Source organism: Vombatus ursinus, unplaced genomic scaffold, assembly GCF_900497805.2.
Source record: "Vombatus ursinus unplaced genomic scaffold, bare-nosed wombat genome assembly UNPS02014786.1, whole genome shotgun sequence".
Lineage (NCBI taxonomy): Eukaryota > Metazoa > Chordata > Mammalia > Diprotodontia > Vombatidae > Vombatus > Vombatus ursinus.
The window spans coordinates 28,177,767-28,197,210 of record NW_020954564.1 but is presented as its reverse complement, the minus strand read 5'-3'; the positions used below and the strand labels follow the sequence as shown (position 1 = coordinate 28,197,210).

The window sequence follows — 19,444 nt, the reverse complement described above, 5'->3', positions numbered from 1 at the left end:
TCTAGCCACTGCTGAGATTTTTACTATCTGGCCACTAGCTCACAGGTGCTCAGATTCCTTAAGAGTCTGGCCAATATGGCGGATCTTTAATAAACCTTGTCTTTGGCTGAAAGAAGGCTTGGGTCGGAATTCCTTCGGGCAGGTCCCGTGTGTCATGATCTTGGGGTTCCAGCACTCCTAACCTCTAGACCTCATCATAATGCCCATAAGAAGTAAAGATATGTTTTGATTAAGCTGAAAATCACGGCTGTCTGGGTGATTTCTTCAACACCATTTACCTGTAGGGTTCCCAGGATTGATGATGCAGAGGACTTTGGGGTTACAGTACTCCTTGGCTTCAGTCACTGCACGTCGGAGCTCATTTACATCCAGAGCCCAGTAGTTTTCTTCATCCAGGTAATAGTTCACCTGGATGGCATCCAGCTCCGAAATGACAGCTGAGTACAGAGGGTACTGGGGGATGGGGATCAACACTCCAGTCCGGGACTTTCCTCCACCAGACACCAGAATCTTTAGAATTGTCTACAAGGGGGAAAGGGAGGGGGAAGTTGAATTAGGCTTTTTTCATCACCCACCTAGTCCTGGTTACCTTTCACAAACATAGGCCAACCAACCAAACTATAATTTTGTTCCGGTTGTGAAAGAAACCTCTAACACTCCTACACAACGCCTAGGACTATACACAGCTCACAGACTACTAGAGATAAAAGGGTCTTTGGAAATCATCTAATTCAACTCCATCCAGGAAACCCTTAGGACTTGGGTTGACCTTTTCCCTTTCAGAACCCATGAAAAGACAAATGAAAAAAGCCTTGGCTTCACAGTAAAAGTGGCATACTCAGTCCCTGTAGAAGGAAAAACTTCCTCTTAATAGCAAAAGCATTTATAAAGTGCTTCAAGGCTTGCAAAATACATTGCCTATATTATTACATTTGATTCTGAAACAGAAGGGATTCTTTATGAGGGATAGGCAGGCGCAGACAGCCTTTTAGGTCCCTTCAAACTCTGTGGTTCTGTAAGACTTGGATTCAAGTCCTACCTTTGATGTTTGCCACCTGGAATAAATTACTTCACCTCTCTGGCCCCATCTATAAAATGAGTGGGGAATGGACACCACTGGATAATTTCTAAGGTTCCTTCCCACTTAAAACCTTATGCTCTCAAATGGAAAAATAACCCTGCCTCCCCCTCCACAGCACTACCATCCTAATCCACTAGAGGGAACTATAATCTCTGTTTTTCAAGCCAGAGAGCAATGTGGGCAATGCGGGTGTAAGACTCATGCTGAAACCATGTGGGAGAAAAATCCCTAATGCAGGGTCTTCCAGGGGGTAGATAATTCATTCAGTTAAGAAGCCAAAACCACATTCCTAGTGGAACAACCTCCCACTCCGTACACAGGCCTGTGTTCTCTTTTGTTCCTTCCCATATTGACTATGTAGAGTTGGAACTTCATGAACACAATCTATCAAAGGGCTATGCTTGACACCGAATTACTGCAGACAGCTGTCTTCCTTGTCACTGTCTACTCAAAACATCTTGGATGAAACAGGATATTCCTGACAGCAGAGTTAAAAAATAAGCCCAAACCAGAAGCCATGGGTTCTTGTTCTGGCTTGGGCACACACTTGCTTTATCATCACTGGAAAGCCTCTCTGGGCCTCCCTCACTATAACATTTCTTTTTTTTCTCTAACATTCTTAAAAGAATTTCAGGAAATCTGGATTCTAGGCCCTAGTTCTGCCATACACCTGCTCTGTGACCCATGGCAAGTGACCTCTCTGCTTATCAGTTTAATCATGTGTCAAGTGGGGAAAATAATATTGCCGGCCTCCCTCACAAGAGGATAAAGATCAAAGCCTAGCAAAGGAAATGAGAACGAAACCTCTCCAACCATCCAAACACCTAGCGTTCTTCCTCCTCCTTTTCAGACAAAGAGAACAAAAGACAAAGAAAGCCTCAGAAAAAGGGGAACAGTTTCCATCTCTAGACTCTGAGGGTATGAACAGCCTCCCTGTGACAAGTCCCTTCAAATCCTAGATTCTAGATATCACCTAATGAGTATCCCACTCTCCATGGTACAGCGGAAAGGAAGGAAGGAAACAAGCCCTTATTAAGAGCCTACTAAGTGCCAGACACTCATCAAATATTACCTCATTTGATTCTCACAACTCTGGGAGGTAGGTACTACTATTAACCCCATTTTACAGATGAGGAAATGGAGTCAGCCGGAGGTTAAGTGACTTGCCCAGGATCACACAGCTAATAAGTATCTGAAGTTAAAATGAACTCAGGTCTTCCTGACTGCAGGATGGCTCTACGGCTGTGCCACCAACTGCCTAGAGGCAGCTAGGTACACAGAAAAAAACAGGACAGAGGCTTGAACCTCCATCTAAAATGCCAGGGGCATTATCTTAGCCGGGGGCTCTGGGCTTCTAGAGAATTTTGTTGACAATCATTTTTTATAATTTTTTATAAATATACAAAGTAGGTTAGGGCGGTTAGGTGGCGCAGTGGAGAGAGAGCTGATCCTGCAGTCAGGAAGCCTCATCTTCCTGAGTTCAAATCTGGCCTCAGACATTTATTAGCTGTGTGACTCCAGGCAAGTCACTTAACCATGTTTGCCTCAGTTTCCTCATCTGTAAAATGAGCTGGAGAAGGAAAGGGCAAACACTCTAGTGTCTTTACCAAGAAAACCCCAAATGGGGTCATGAAGAGTTGGTCATGACTGAAAACGACTGAGCAATAATAAAAAGTAGGTTAAACTTGAATGGGGGTTTTCAAACAACCCCAGATTCAAATGAGCCTGGGAATCACTGACAGTCTGGTGAAGGAGGATGGGAATGGGTGAGGTACAGTGTCTTAAACACGGTTTTTCTTCTGTGAGGGTGGTGCCTAAGGAGTAGGTTCTACCCTGCCCTCTGTCCAGCCCCTTAAGAGAAAGCTATGTCTCTGCAATTCCAAAGGTAGAGAGACTAGAAGAAAAAGTATTTCCTCCTTTTGTTTTCACTTTCCATCTGTATAGCCTATCTGGCCAATGCCCCCACCAAAGAATTACCGGAGGACCAAGAGCTGGAATCTGTGGAAGCCAAGTGCCACCCTTACTTCACAGATGAGAAAAGTGAGGTACAGAGAGATTGGGTGACTTGCCAGAACAGCTACAAAAGCAGGTCACTTCTGTCTTTCCATCCTCAGCACTTAGCGCAGTGCCTGGACCACAGGAGGTAGCTACTTAATAAAGGCTTGCTGATTTATTGCTGGGACTGGATAATCTCTTAAAGCCATTCCACCTCTAACATTCTGTGGCCTGTGGTTCTCTTCTCTCCCCTGGGGACCTAGTTCTGGTATGGACTTTAAAGATGCATGGAAGTAGCAATTTATAAAGCAGGGGAAAAAAAAATTGGACAACAGCAAGTAAAGTTGTATCAATGCATTTTTACTTATTGTCTAAGTAATAAATCACTGACATTTATAGAGTGCTCTAAAGTTTGCAAAATGAGAATAAATATATCCTACACTTAGAACCTCCTTAACCAGTTTTCTAATTCATTCACAGAATGAGGGAGTTGGACTAGAAAGCCTCTGTGATTTATGAGATCATTTGAGCCTTACAACTCCTGTGAAGTAGGTACCATTATCACTCCCATTTTACAGATAAGGAAATTGAGGGTCAGAAAAGTGAATTAAGGGACTTACCTAGTGATGGGGTTGGGATCTGGACCCCAGAAAGGAAAAACCCTGGACTTTCCCACATGGCCAAATCTTTGGCATTCACCTGAGGCTATAATTCCATCAACTGGCCTTTCATTGCGGCTACAAATCTCCCAATTCTCTGTTACCTTTAACCTAGCCTACCCCTCCATTGTCTTACCTCTCGGCCACTTCCCACTAGGCTCCATTCTCCCTTACCCTCGAGGTCCAGGTCCCTGGCATTCTATTACCTCACAGTCCCTGTCCCTTCCACCACCCCCCCCACTGCTTGGCCACTCCTAGATCCCTCCCACAGTCTTTCTGTATATAAGGTCCAGATAGACCTCCATCTTAGTGTCTCCATTAAGGTGCTCAGATTCTTATAATCTAGACAATAGCTCATTGATGTTCAGACTCCTTAAGAGTCTGCTCAATATGGTGGGTGTTCTAATAAACCTTGTCTTTGGCTGAAAGTAGGTTTGGGTCGAATTCTTTCTGGCAGAACCCACATGTTGTGATTTTGGGGTCCCAGCACCCCTAAACCTCAACACTCAGGTTAAACATCTAGTTAAGTGTCTGAGTGAGGTTGTGAACCCAGTTCTTCCTGGGTCTAAGGCCTTTTTCACTGCACTATGCTGTCTTTCAATGAGTTAACAAGTCCTCAAACTCTTCATTCTCATTTGTAAGGCTGTTGGGACAGGTTGTGTAGGTGGGTAGATAGTTTCTTTTCTCTCCTGTTAGCCTCCCTTGTTCCCTCTCCCTCCTCCCAACACACACTTAGAAACGAGGCCAGCACCTACAGAAATGCCATCACTAGCTCCAGTCGTTAGGTAAATGTTGTCTGGGTCTGCAGGCACACCGCCATCTCTCCTCTCGATGTATGCCGCCACATCTTCACGGATGCAGTTGACACCCTGGCTGGCACTGTAAGCCCCTGGAAGACAACCACCAAATGCTATGACCCAGGCACGCCCACCACCCTGAAAGCACTGCATGTCTGGGCCGCTACAAACTAGACCTTAGTGGTTGAATGGAAAAAGCAAAGGTCTAGTGGTCAAGACCACAAGTTCTAGTCTTGACCCTCCCACACCCACCCAACTGGCTGAGTGACCCCAGGTAAATCTCTAGGCCCTAATATTTTCACCTACAAATTTGGGGATAATACCTGCCATATTTACCTTTTCTTGGGATAAAAACACAATATAAATTGCCCTCTATTGTTTTCTAATCAATTGAATAGAGACACATAAGAGCATAGAGACACAAAGATAAAAGTTGAACAGTCCTTACCCTCAAGGAATTTACATTCTACTGGGGTGGGGAGGAGGGGGAAGCCAATGATTGGGTTTTTATTTGGCCTAACCCCTGGGAGTCAGACTGGCATGGTGCAAAATCTGTAAATTCAGATGTAAGGAACCGAATCTGCTGGTAAGCAGCCTGCACAAAGAGGGTCAAGTCTGCCCTTTGACACTGCCTGTGTGATTCCAAGCAAGTCACTTAACCTCAGAGGAACAAGTCTCTAAAACCATAAACTGCAGTACTCTTGCAGATCTGCACTGAGAGAGGGAGCTCCTTCCCCTGGGGAATCCCCCATAACAAAGAAATCACAGATTCAGTCCAAAATCATTTTTTGACAGTATTGCCACATGATGGGTACTAGTCTCATCACCTCGACTAACCCATAAGCTCCCCGAAGGCAGATTTTCTATCTTCTCCTATTCCTATAACCCCCAGCATCTACAACAGTGCCCGGCAGGTAGTATAGTGGCCAGTGGAGACACTGACTGGTTGGGTCAGTTCTGTTTATTAGCTCTGGGAGAGGAAGAAAGGTTGTTTCTAATCTTTGTCCTAAAGAGTTTACATGCCCTTAGATAGCCATACATGTTAGGAGTTTCTATGGTATTAAAAGATAGTACTCATGTGGTCCAAAGTGTTCTTCTAACACACAATAAGTAATATATTACTTTATCAGCATGATATAGAAAAGGCAGAACAGCACACCGGGGAAAGAATTGGCCTTGGAGCCAGGAAGCTCTAGATCCAATCCCCTCCTTTGACATATACAAGCAGAACTGTGGGCAAGTCAAGCAACCCCCACCCCCAATCCCCCACTGTGAGTTAAATCTAAGGAACTCAGTGAGACTGTCTGCTGACTGGGAGCTCCTCCTACCGTTTTTGTTTTTTTTTTTGTTAGTAATTTTTATTTTTAGTTTTCAACATTCACTTCCATAAGATTTTGAGTTTTACATTTTCTCCCCCCCTACGCCTCCTCCCTCCCCCAAAAAAGGATATAGGCTCTACTTATACATTCACATTAAGCATATTTTCCCATTAGTCATGATGTAAGGAACAATTAGAACAAATGCGAGGGACCACAGGAATGATGCAATAAAATAAAACAACAAAGGAAATGGAGAGCAAACAGTATGCTTCTGTCTGCATTTCTTTCTTTGGATGTGGATAGCATTTTCCATCATGAGTCTTTTGGAGTTGTCTTAGATCCTTGCATTGCTGAGACGGGTTAAGTCTATCAAAGTCAGTTACCGCACAGTGTGGCTGTTACTGTGTACAATGTTCTCTGGGTTCTGCACACTTCACTCAGCATCAGTACATGTAAATCTTTCCAGGTTTTTTTGAAGTCTGCCTACTCATCATTTCTTATAGCACAATAGTATTCCATTACATTCATATACCACAACTTGTTCAGCCATTCCCCATTTGATGGACATCCTCTCAATTTCCAATTCTTTGCCGCCATAAAAAGAGCTGCTATAAATATTTTTGTACATGTGGGTCCTTTTCCCCTTATAATCTCTTTGGGATATAGACCTAGAAGTGCTATTGCTGGGTCAAAGGGTATGCACAATTTTATAGCCTTCTGGGCATAGTTCCAAATTGCTATCCAAAATGGTTGGATCATTTCACAACTCCACCACCAATGCATTAGTGTTCCAATTTTCCCACATCTCCAACATTTATCATTTTCCTGTTTTGTCATGTTAGCCAATCTGATAGGTGTGATATGTTACCTCGGAGTTGTTTTGATTTCCATTTTTCTAATCAATAGTGATTTAGAGCATTTTTTTATATGACTATAGATAGCTTTAGTTTCTTCCTCTGAAAACTGCCTATTCATATTCTTTGGAGATTTATCAATTGGGGAATGACTTATAGTCTTATAAATTTGACTCAGTTCTCTATATATTTTAGAAACGAGGCCTTTATCAGAGACACTGGTTGTAAAAATTCTTTCCCAGTTTTCTGCTTCCCTCCTAATCTTGGATGCATTGGCTTTGTGCAAAAACTTTTCAATTTAATGTAATCAAAATTATCCATTTTGTATTTCATAATGTTCTATACCTCTTGTTTGGTCATAAATTCTTCCTTTCTCCATAGATGTGAAAGGTAAACTATTCCTTGCTCTTCTAGTTTGCTTATAGTATCAGTCTTTATATCTAAATCATGAACCCATTTTGACTTTATCTTGGTATAGGTATAAGATGTTGGTCTATGCCCAGTTTCTGCCATACATTTTTCCAGTTTTCTAAGCAGTTTTTGTTAAATAGTGATTTCTTATCCCAAATGCTGGAATCTTTGGATTTACGAAATAGTAGATTACTATAGTCATTGACTACTGCATCTTACACCTGTTCCTCAACCTATTCCATTGATCCACCACTCTATTTCTTAGCCAGTACCAAATAGTTTTGATAATTGCTGCTTTATAATTTAAGATCTAGTATAGCTAGGCCACCTTCCCTTGCATTTCTTTTCATTAGTTCCCTTGATATTCTGGACTTTTTATTCTTCCAGATGAATTTTGTTATTGTTTTTTCTAGCTCTATAAAATAATTTTTCAGTAGTTTGGTATGGCGCTGAATAAGTAAATTAACTTAAGTAGAAGTGTCATTTTTATTACGTTAGCTCAGTCTCCCATGAGCAACTGATATTTTTCCAATTATTTAGATCTGACTTTATTTGTGTTCATATAGTTCTTCGCTTTGTTTTAGCAGGTAGACTTCAGCCCCTCCCTATATCAAAGGAATCACAGGTCTAGTGCCTAGCTCTTATCCTATTACTCTCATAACATCACATATTTCTAGGGGCCTTAGGCTTAAAAAGTGCTTTTTTCACAACTCACCAAAGTGTGGAGTACATGTACTGTTATCCCCCTTTGTGAAATAGGGAAGAACAAAGAGGCCTAGAAAGAATAAAGTAACTTGATCATCTGCAAAGCCCCTTCCAGTTCTATAACCAATGATGATATAACTTGCTCCCAATCACAAAGGTAATAAGAACCATAGCCAAGATTAGAACCATGGCCTTCAGATTATAAATAAGGCCAATGCTTTTTTTGGAGTGGCAACTTGAAAAAAAAATGGAGAGAAGTCCAAGACTGGTATACTTAAGAAGTCTGGGTTCAAATACTGCCTCTGGTACTTACTGGCCACGTAAACAGGAGAAAGTTATTTAAATATTTCTGGGCATTAGTTTTCTCATTTTAAAAATGGGGACCTTGTGCATATACCCTTTGATCCAGCAATACCACTACTAGGTCTATATCCTAAAGACACACACACGCACACAAAAGGGGGGGGGTAGGGGAAGGACTTATTTGTACAAAAATATATAGCAGCTTTTTTTGTGGTGGTTAAGTCAAAGGGATGCCCATCAATTGGGGAACAGCTGAACAAGTTGTGGTATATGATTGTAATGAAATATTATTGTGCTGTAAGAAATGACCAGCAAGATTTCAGAAAAACCTGAAAAGATTTACATGAACTGATACATAGTGATGTGAACTGAACCAGGAGAACATTATACACAGTAACAGCAACATTGTATGATAAACTGTGAATGACTTAGCTATTCTCAATACAATGACCTAAGACAATCCCGAAGGACTGATGATGAAGCATACTATCTGCCTCCAGTGAAAGAACTAATATTGGTTGGATGTAGACTGAAGCATGCTATTTCACTTTCTTTCATTCTTTTTCTTTTATTTGAGTCTTCTTGTACAAAATGACTAATATGGAAACATTTTATATGACTGTATATGTATAACCTACATCTGATTGCTTACCATATCAGAGAGGGAGGAAGGAAGGGAGGGAGGGATAGAATTTGGAACTCAACTTTAAAAAAAAATTGTTTTAACATGTAAATGGGGAAAAATATGTATATGTGTATTTATATATCCTGTAGATGTCCTGTAGAATGCTGACCCACCTCATAAGGTTGTTGTATGGCTCAAAAGCAATAACTATGAAATCACTGTGTGTACTCTAAAGCCTTATGTAAGTGTCAACTATTATTAAGCCACGCTGGCTTCTTAGACTGGCTTGCTTTTATGTCTTTAATTACAGGTGTTGAGCCAAGGACCAACTGAAGGTCAAATACAGGACTGATCCGTTCTTCATACAAAGAAGGAAAAAGTTTTTACTGGAGAGAAATGAAAAACACAGGCTTTGTAAAAATATATCCTTTGTCCCCACAGAAAAGAGTCATAAGCCTGGCTCAATCAGCACACGGCACCAGGTACAGGGACAACTGTCCAACAATAGATGAAGACATCAATAAATTTCCCATTTGTCTTGATCCAAGAGTCTCCAGGCTGATAAGCCTAAGTTAAACAGTTAACATAGGAAAATGGGATAGAAGAGCTAAAAGGGACTCTAAGAGATCAGCTGGCCCAAACCCTCTCATTTTATAAGGGAGGAAATTGAGGACCACAAAAAAGTGACTTGCTCATTGTCACACAGTAACTAGAACTGCTATTTTTTGTGAAGGAACTGGGCCAGCCTGCCTTCATCCCCTTCTTTGCCCTGTTTCTGACTTTCTGGTCTTCAAAAATCATTCCTCTACGGCTATCTCACCTTAGAGCTTCCCTCAGCATCTCGGGCTTCCTCCCCCGAAACATGATACTCCCCTGTGGCCTACTCATCATGGAATATCCCTCTGTAAGGCCAGTCTTCCATTCTCCCATTAGCAAGTTGCTCCTGGAGCTTCCGTTTCAGGAAGGGACCAGGCCAGCCTGCTCATTCTCCTTCAATACCTATTCCTGACTTTCTGGACTTCAACATCATGCAGCCCATACCTTCATTCCTTCTCTACCCCACCCCATACCATTTTAGCTCCCTTTTGTGAGTGGTCTCTCCCTATTAAAATGTAAGCTCCTTGAGGGCAGGGAATTTTTTTTTTCTTTTTGCTTCTATGTACATCCCCAGTATTTAGCACATTGACTGGTATCTAGTAAGCACTTAATAATAATAAATGTTTGCCTTCTTCCTTCCAAGTCCCCTGATCTCAAATCCAGTGTTCTTTCTGATACCTCTGTGCTGTGCTGCCATAACTAAAGCTCTGTGGTTAGACGGGTAAATTCTTCTATGGGCAGAATCTGCTCACAGACAGACATGGATCATCCTTCTCATCCTACTTCCCCTCTAGTTCCCTCCAACCTAGGAGGCTAGTATAGCTCTGGAAAAAGCCATTTCAAAAACTGGAGTTCAGGCACTGAGCAAAATCACTTTCTTCCAACAAGTATGGCTCAGTGAAACAAACATGCAACCTGGACTCTTCCAACAGTCTCTTATAGGGGTCTTCTCACCTCTCCTCTCTCTACTCTTTGTCATCCAGCCTTTTCATTCATGTCCAACTCTTCCTAACCCCATTTGGGGTTTTCTTGGCAAAGATGCTGGAGCGGTTTGCCATTTCCTTCTCCAGTTCATTTAACAGATGAGGAAACTGAAGCAAACAGGGTTAAGTGACTTGCCCAGGGTCACATAGCTAGGAAGTGTCTGAAGCCAGATTTGAACTCAGAAAGATGAGTCTTCCTGACCTCAAGTGCAGTGCTCTATCCACTGCACAATCTGCTGCCCCTCTCTCCTAATTCATGCTTTATACATTGTCAGAATAATCTTCCAAATGTGTCATGTCACTCCTCTACTCAAAATCCAGCAATGGCTCCAAACTGCCTACTGTTTAAATTCCTGGCATTCAAGGCCCATGACAAACATAGTGATACCCTAACTTTACCTTCCAGTCTTATTGGCCATCATGTTCCAGACAAACTAGACTACTCCTTTTCTCTGAAGATTCCTTGTATTTTTCCATTTCTGAGGCTTTGCTTATACTATATTTCCATTCCTGGAATAATCCTGTCTTTCTGGCTCTCACTGAATGTTTACACTGATCATCTACACATATGCATTCCAGTTGCCAGGGTATTTTTCTTCCCTCTAATAGATTGTGAACTCCCTAAGGGCAAGCTCCACATCTTAGCTTTGTATTATTCTATCTCCTCAGCACCTACCACAGTGGTTTTTACACAACAAGCCCGTGATATTTACTTAATTAGGGTGGCAGCATGATTGAGTGGACAGGTTTGTAGCCAGAAGACCCTAGCTCAAATCTAGCCTCTTGTTATTCACTACCTATGGGTAGTGAATAGAGGTCCAATCAGTGACCCTCTCCAGGTTCTTGAGATCCTTGTCTGTGAAATGAGGAAGGGCAGAGGAATGTGTCACTAAATTCTATAAATAAGGACAAACTTCTGTTTCCCTTGCAAGAAAACCTCAAGTGGTAAAAGACATGCTGTGACAGATGGAAGAGTAGGCAGAAAGGGAGTACAGATGTGTTCCTATTTGGGGAAAATATCTCTGCACAGAGTTACTACTCTACAGACCCAGAACACACATCTGTAAGAAAGAAAAAACAAACATCTTGTACAGCATTTCAAGGGGACCCCGAGAAGCACCCCTGGAGTTCCACAGGGACCCCCTAGGGAGTTCTGACGCACAGGGTAACTTGACCTTCACCAAGTTCCTTTGTAGTCAGGGATGCCTGCAGGATACTAAAGAAAGAGAAGGCACAGTTTTTCCACGACCCAGGGCCTTGAAGTAGGTTTTTCCCCAGCCTGTGGTCTGGATATCAGCATTCAAGGTCAGGACAATGCTGAAGGGGTCAGGACAATGCAGAATGGAAGGGAATGGGAGAAAACACAAGGGCCAGGCTACTTCCGCAAGGACAGTGAATGTAAAAGACAAGGTCTAGCCAGTCTGAGGATCAGAGGGCAAATGGAGAAGCTGGTAATAAAAGGTAATGAGAAGAATGGAAGGTGGGAATGCAGAGAGACTGCAGCTCATATTCAAACAGCAAGAAAGCTCAGTCCTCCTGAATGTCCTGGTTGATATCATGCTTGTGGAGAAACACCTGGATTCTGGGCTTCTTTTCCCTGCTGCTTCTACTCCACTCTGAAAGAGGAAGTTGGAGAACACCTGGGCAGAGGGAATAGGGCAGGCTTTGGTTTCACACATATCTGCAGGGTCTTTCACTAAGACGGGCCAGAGCAGGGGGGGAAAAAAGACAACAAATTCCCAAGACCTCAGAAGCTGGACATCAGCCTCCCATGTGAGGCACTGGCTGGTTATGCACTTTTTTCCCAGTAGGGAAAAGAGTATCATTTTCACCCCAACAGCTCAAGGAGCCAAATTCCTTGCCCTCTACTTGTGGTATAGAGAATTCCCAGGCCCTCCTGCAGACTGACTTTCTCAATAAGGATGAAACAGAAAGCAGGTCATGAGTGGCCCTGGGGTGGGACGAACTTCAAACTCAGTGAAATGGAAAATTTAAGTGAGGCTCAAGATATACTCAGTCCGGCCTATTCCCAAAGCTAATAGCTAAATGCCTTCAATCTTCTTAGGGCCATTGACAAATGAAAGCTATTTACAGAACCTGCCCAAGGTGGTAAAATCCAAGCTCCATGAAACAACACTTTAGTCATCTACCCAATGAAACCTAAGGAAGACTTTACCTAAAACAATTATCTTTGAATACAAAAAGTTAACCTAAGCAAAACCAAGGATGTAATAATCAGCTTTCCTCTTCTGGGAAGATTACCCAGAATTTGTTATGTTAGTCATTAACATGCACAATTTAGCCTACAGCCTTTTATCACCTCCAATATGACATATACAAGTAACCCCTCCCCACCCCCCCCATCCCAGGCACATCCCATTTAAGGGCTCACCCAGGCTGTTCCCCCCACACGCCTTTAAGATCCTCCTGGCTCGGTTCTTGGCATCTTCTGGGAAGCTAGGGCTGTCCAACAGGTTTGGATATGTGCAAAGAGCCACCACCTAGAAGGGGAGAAAGGTGTATGGGCCTCTTTCCCAGAACCTCAACTTGTTCCTTGACCTATGGTCTTCTTAAGTCCCAAGAGACAAACTATGGAGGGAGGGATAACTCTCTGAATACACACACGCACGCACACGCACACGCACACACACAATGTATACATACACACACCTGGGATCTATTCCAGAGATTACAGCAGTTCACCTCTCCCTGGGACGTCTGCTAGAGCCCAGCTGGTGGGGAGGGAGTAATCAAATTACAATGGCTCACATTTCCATAGCATTTTAAGGTTTTAAGATTTTTTAATTTTAAGATTTTCTCACAATTCTGAGATGGACAGTGTAGGAATTACTCATTTTTAGAGATGAGGAAGCAGGCTTGGAGCAGTTAAGCGATCTGCCAATAGCTTCACAGCTAAATAAGGTGCTGAGCCAGGATCTGAACCCGTACCTCTTGACCCCAAGCTCCATGTTCTCTTTCTATTCCATCTCATACTTTTGGCAGAGAAGGAATGAGAAGGGAAATGCAGACAGTCACTGAGCTCCATGCACTTTCTGAACGGCCTAGAACTTAGGCAGAACGGGCGCTAAAGAGGGAGCTGAGAAGCACAATTTCATTCTGTAGTTCCTTCTATGAGTAGGAGCTAGGAAACCATTCGTGGAGTTTCCTGTGGAGAAACAGGGAAGGCGCAAAGACTTACGGAGTTGTTTTTTTTTCTTGTGTCATGGACCCCTTGGACAATCTGCTGAAGCCTACGGAGCTCTTATCAGAATAATGCTTTTAAATGCATAAAACACACAGGCTTATAAAGGAAAACTATTGTATTAAAATAAGTAGATATTTAATATTTTTTTAAAAAGGTTCACAGAGCTCTGGTTAAGAACCCCTGCCTGAGCTAGGGGCTCAAACTGCACATTTTCATGGAAGGTGAAATCAAGAAGCATACAGCACTGGATGGAGGTGGACCAAAGCTAATTAACACGAGGCCATCACAGAAGATGTGTCCCATCTGCCTTCAGAATCTAAGGCTCCTCTTCTTTTGCCCTGCTCACTCTCACTCTCCTCCTAACCAAAGCTTTCCAAGTTGGAAGACAAGTAACTAGAAGGAACAGCATTCAGCAATGAGTTGCCAGATGAAAAAAGCTGAAACAAGACCATTCTGTGTCCTGCAGCTTTCCGGGCTCCTGGGTACACTCGGTAGATGTTCAGAGGTATGTTCTGAGGCAGAACCATTTCAAATCCCCTCAAGTTAAGTTCCAGTCCACTTAATGAGCCCTTTGACTTTTTTTTTTCCACCCTCTACTTCCCATCCTCACCCTCCCTGCCCCCCACTTTGTCTATTTCTTCCAAGAAATCTTATTTAATGATTTGCCATGCCCTGGGACTCAAATCAGGGATTTTTCTGATTTCAGCAGCTTGCCCCAGCAAAAGTGAGGCCAGTCCCTGTTTGAAAAGGTCAGCAGAATAGTCTGCTAAGGTATGTGGGGAAGAGGGTATATAGACAAAAAGATTCTCTGTCCCTCAGTGGCTTTTCATCTCTGGACCACCCCTTACCCACTCCCACAGGGCCTATAACATGACTGGGCAATATCTGATTAGGAGTCATCAGAGTCAAGCTCCCTTTTTTTAGGGCAAGAAAACTATTTTCTCCTGTAACACGTATACCCTCTGTGATGCTGCAGACAAGACTCAGGAAACCTAGGTTCAAATCATAGTTCTAACACTTCCGGAGGGACCCTGGGGGAGTTGTTTTGTCTGAGTGGCCATTTCCTCTCAATGAAGACAACAATGACATTTGCATGGATTCATCTCACAGGGTTTTAGGGAAAAGCACTTCCTAAACCTTTAAGCACTACAGAAATGTAAGCTCTTTTATTATTATTGTTGTTGTTGTTGTTGCTGCTGCTATTAGCTCAAGCCCAAGCTAGTCACTCACCTACCAGCCTACTAGGGTGAATAAAAACAGTGGTTGCCCAGAGAGGAGGAAAAGAACAGTGAAGTCACTTGTTCTCAATGCCAAGAATCCCTTGGTGGGGGAAGCCAGGCAGGCTGTGGAGAAAAGGGCATGTGGGGGCAGGTCAATTTTCCATACTTGTTTACAAGGCTGTCCTGGTCTCATGAACTATCCATTTAAAAAAAAAAAATAGGGACTATGCTGTTATGTTAAACAAAAACAGGTCTTGGGCCACCTTTCTGGTGGTATTTTATAGGGCAAAATGAAAAGCCCAGTGAGGACTGAGGGCTCCCTGGAGACTCCTCTGGATCCTGCTCAGGCCAGGTGTATTCAGAGACAGATAACCCCTCCCAACAGCAGAACCCTGCAGGGCCTCATGGAGCGCTGGATACAGCTCCTTTAGAGAGAATATTTAAAACAAAGCAATCCCCCAGCCTGTTTCTTCCTCTTGCTCTTTTAGCGTACATGGTGTTCTGATTATCTGTATGCCTGCATGCAGAACTCCACAGAGACTAGTCTTAACTCTTACCTCCTCAGAGGCTTCCAGAACTCTGTCTCTATCTGTGCATCTCTGTCCCCCTCCAGGGTTATAGGTACTACCTCCACATGCACCTCAGATTGCCTTTCCTCCTATGACCTCTTCTCCGTGACCTTGGCAGTGCTGAATATGGACCTCTCAGTCACTACACAGGAATCCCTGGAAATGTCAGATTCCCACCCCTGTATCTCCAAATCTGAGAGGCAGAAGGAACCTCAGGGGGTTTCTAATCCTCCCTGTATTCAGAGAGAGGATCCTTTTTACAAGACCCCTGAGAAGTGGGCATCCAGGCCCCTGATGAGATTTAACTCATTACCTCTTGAAGCAGCAGATTTCACTATTGGACAGTTACAATTGTTTGGAAGTTTTCCTCACACTGAGCTTAAATCTGTCTCTTTGCAACTTCCAGGTTTCTAGGTCTACCCTTTGGAACCAAGGCAGACAAAAAGTCTAATCCCTCTCCTGCTGAGAGCCTTCTAAATACTTGAAGCCTACAATCATGGCCCCTACCACTGTTACCACCACACCAAGGGAAACAAGAGTGGTACTGTGGAAAGGGCGATGGATGGGGATGCAGCCAGGATTAAATCCTGACTGCCATTTATGTGTGTCACCCAAACTCTAGTGGGACTGTCAAATGACAGGGTGGTGTGACAAGACCTCTAATATCCCTCCAGCTCTAGATTTATGATCTTGAGTCTCCTCCAGTCTAAACAACCAAGCCTTACAAGCATCAAACATGTTTCCTCCATGAAATCTTAAAGATCTGCCACATCCTGGGTATTATTGTAATTTCAGCTGATGATTCCAGCAACAGTGAGGTTGAGTCCCTGCTTGAAAAGGCCGGCAGAGTTATCAGAAAGGGTAGGTTGGGACTGGGTGGTGAGCAAGGGGAAGGAGATGGAGGTTAAAGAGCCAGAGGAGAATATTGGAAATTGGAGATGAAAGTTCCCATTAGGCAGATGATGCAAGCAAGTTCAAAAGCACATCTATCTCAGCAGGTGGGGCCTGCTGCTTCCCAGGAAGAAAGGAATTGAGTGGTCACAGACCACACAGCACGATAGAGGCTGGGTTTTTTGTTTGTTTGTTTGTTTGTTTTCACAAGCCCATCCCCACGTAAACTAAACCACATTACTTTTCTCTTATCCCATCATAAACAGCATATGCCCGAGCCCTTACCTGTCGGAGGAAGGTGATTGGTTGCTGGCCCATTGCATGGGCATCACCAATGTTGGCTTTTATGACTTCTGTGAAAGGCTTTTTGATACCCTAAGGAGAGAACACAAGGTACCGGCTGGTTATTTATAGGATGGAGGCAGTGTTTTACAACAGAAAGAACAATGACTCTGGAGTAGGAGGCCCTGGGCTCAAATCCCACCAAAGCTTAATATCTGTGTGACCTTTGACAATACTTAACATCCCTGGACCTCAGTCCTCATCTATAAAATGAAGGGGCTGGACTAGGCAGCTTCTGAGGTCTCTTTGTCTATGGTCCCATGGATAGGTAGAGCCCAGATTTTACAGAAAATTTTATTTTAATCTCTCTCTCCCACCGTTATTGAGAAGGAAAGAAAAACAAGACTCCTGTTACTAACATGTATAGTTAAGCAAAACTAATTTCTGCATTAACCATATCCAAAAAAAAGTCTCATTCTGTACTTCATCTCTCCAACTGGGAGGGATAACTTGTTTTATCACTAGTCCTCTGGCATTGTGGATGGTCATTATGCTGATCAGAATTCCTAATTCATTCAAAGACGTTTGTCTTTAGCATATTGTTGTCACTGTATAAGCTGTTCTGGTTCAGTTCACTCCACCCTGCATCTATTCAAATAAGTCTTCCCAAGTTTCTCTGAAACCAACCCCCTTCATCGTTTATTACAGCACAATGGTGTTCCATTACATTTATGTACCATGACTTGTTTAGCCATTCCCCCATTGATAGGTACCCAGGGCTCAGATTTAGAAAGACTAATGCTGAATGGCATTCTCACAAGAGACCCACGTTCCTGAAAGGCTACAATAATAGCTTTGTAAGGGATATAATCACTTCTCAGAATACCCAGAAGCACCCAAGGTATACTTGGTTTGAAAGTTCCTGAGGTTTCTGACTCTCCCCGGAGAACCACTCTCACTGCAAAGAAGAATTAGGAGAGGACACACAGGGAACAGAGGAGGATCAGGTCACACATGCCCCCTGGAGACATTTACTCTCGTTAGAAGTCTCTATCAGTGAAGGCAGCTTCATCTTTGCCTCCAGAACAAATGGCTGGGATTCTTCAGACTGCTCTCCCCCCACTCCGCAAGAGGCAGATATAACTACACAGGCCCCACAGAAAACACCAGGAATGGAAGCTTCTGTTTACAACTTGGCTAAAGGAAAACGGACGCAATCCTCCACTGACATGAAAGTGTGGTCGTGGTGGGGTGGGGGTTATTGAAAGAGGGAGGGGGCATCAGGCAAAAAAAGGTCTCTTGAAATGCCAACAAGGTGAGAGGGGAAAAAAAGGTTTTATTGAAGGCTTATGATTCTAACTCAAGCCCAGGGTTACACAAACAGTGTAAAGTTATCCCTTCCACATAGGGAAGGGATAACTGCCATGTCAGGGACATGGCGCCCCCACACTCTAGAAAATCCACATAAAATTTTTTGGTCCTCCCTTTGTACCATAGAAGTCTGAATTATTTTGGTATTAAAAGGTAAAATATATTGATATTATATAATACTATACACATACTTTATGCATTTCTGAATTTCTAAACTTTTTCTGTGTCATCTGCTGGCCTTCATGTGTCATTTGCACCTTCCACAAAACTCCCCCCAAATTACCATTTAATTTCTTATGCCGATCCTCAATATAATATATCAAAACCTGGATGGGGAAAGGTCATGATATGGAAAGGATAACTATAACAAAGGCAGAACTGGAACCCAAGTCAGTTATTAACACTGACAAATCACCTCTATTATCAGAAGGATATGCACACCATTATTAATACTGGATAGAGAGCTCTGAGCTCATCACTGGGATACATAGGTTAGATAAGGCACAGTCTCTTATCATGAGATAAGACAGCACACTGGAATGATGTGGTGGGAAGAGCACTGGCCTCGGTTCAAATTCCAACTCAGTTACTTACTAGCTATCTTAAGCAAGTTGCTTATTTTTTATAGGTCTTCCTTGGTTTTCTCATATCTAAAATGAAGAGTCTGAAGTAGCTGATCCATAAGGTCTTTCCCAGCTCTTATTCCTATGGCCCAATGCTGGATAAAGGAGGTGTTTTCAGTGATCACCTCTGTGCTTTAGATAACTATCAGATCTATGTGTTCAGCCCTGACCTCTAGGCTCACATCTCTAGCTGCCAATTAGACTTCTTGAACTGGTGCCCCACAGACATCTTAAACTCAACTCATCATCTTTTCTCCCAAACCCTGACATCTTAACTTCTCTGTTACTGTCAAAGGCACCACCACCTTCCCAATCACCAAGGCTTGGCAACCTGGGTGTCATGCTCAACTCCTCACTCCCTCATTTTCTACACGAAATCGTTATGAAGTCATTTCTCCTTTTGAAACGTCTCATCAGACCCCTTCTTTCTTGATACTGCCTACCACCCTGGTGCAGGTCCTCATCACCTCACACCTGGACCACTGAAACAGCCTCCTTATTGATCCACCTGCCTAAAGTCCCAACAATCTCCACTCCCCTAATCCATCCCCTACTCAACTATCAAGATGATCTTCCTAAAGAAGTCTGGGGGCAGCTAAGTGGCACAGTGGATAGAGCACCGGCCCTGAAGTCAGGAGGACCAGAGTTCAAATTCGGCCTCAGACCAAACACTTGATACTAGCTGCGTGACCCTGGGCAAGTCACTTAACCCCAACTGCTTAATAAAAATAAAATTAAAATTAAAAAAATAAAATAAATAAATAAAAAGAAGTCTGACTGTCATCCCCCTAGCCAATCAAGAACAGTGGCTCTCTATTCTCCCCAGGATCAGATATAAAATATTGTTTGGCTTTTAAAGTCCTCCATAATCCAGCTCCTTCCTATCTTCCCAGTCTTCTTATACCTTTCCCATGTGTACTCTGCAATCCAATAACACCAGCCTCTTTGCTGATC

The 19,444-nt window shown here is 43.0% G+C and overlaps 1 protein-coding gene across 1 annotated transcript in view; it reads right to left on the bottom strand.

Annotated features, from left to right (window-relative positions):
• The window catches only part of GPT2 (glutamic--pyruvic transaminase 2), a 54,121-nt gene that overhangs the window by 23,469 nt on the left and 11,208 nt on the right, over positions 1-19,444 (bottom strand). The window contains exons 2-5 of the mRNA XM_027867771.1: positions 16,500-16,589; positions 12,722-12,830; positions 4,491-4,624; positions 279-522 (exon numbers count right to left, since the gene is read on the bottom strand). Coding sequence (XP_027723572.1) covers positions 279-522; positions 4,491-4,624; positions 12,722-12,830; positions 16,500-16,589 — 577 coding nt within the window. The remainder of the gene's footprint in view (positions 1-278; positions 523-4,490; positions 4,625-12,721; positions 12,831-16,499; positions 16,590-19,444) is intronic.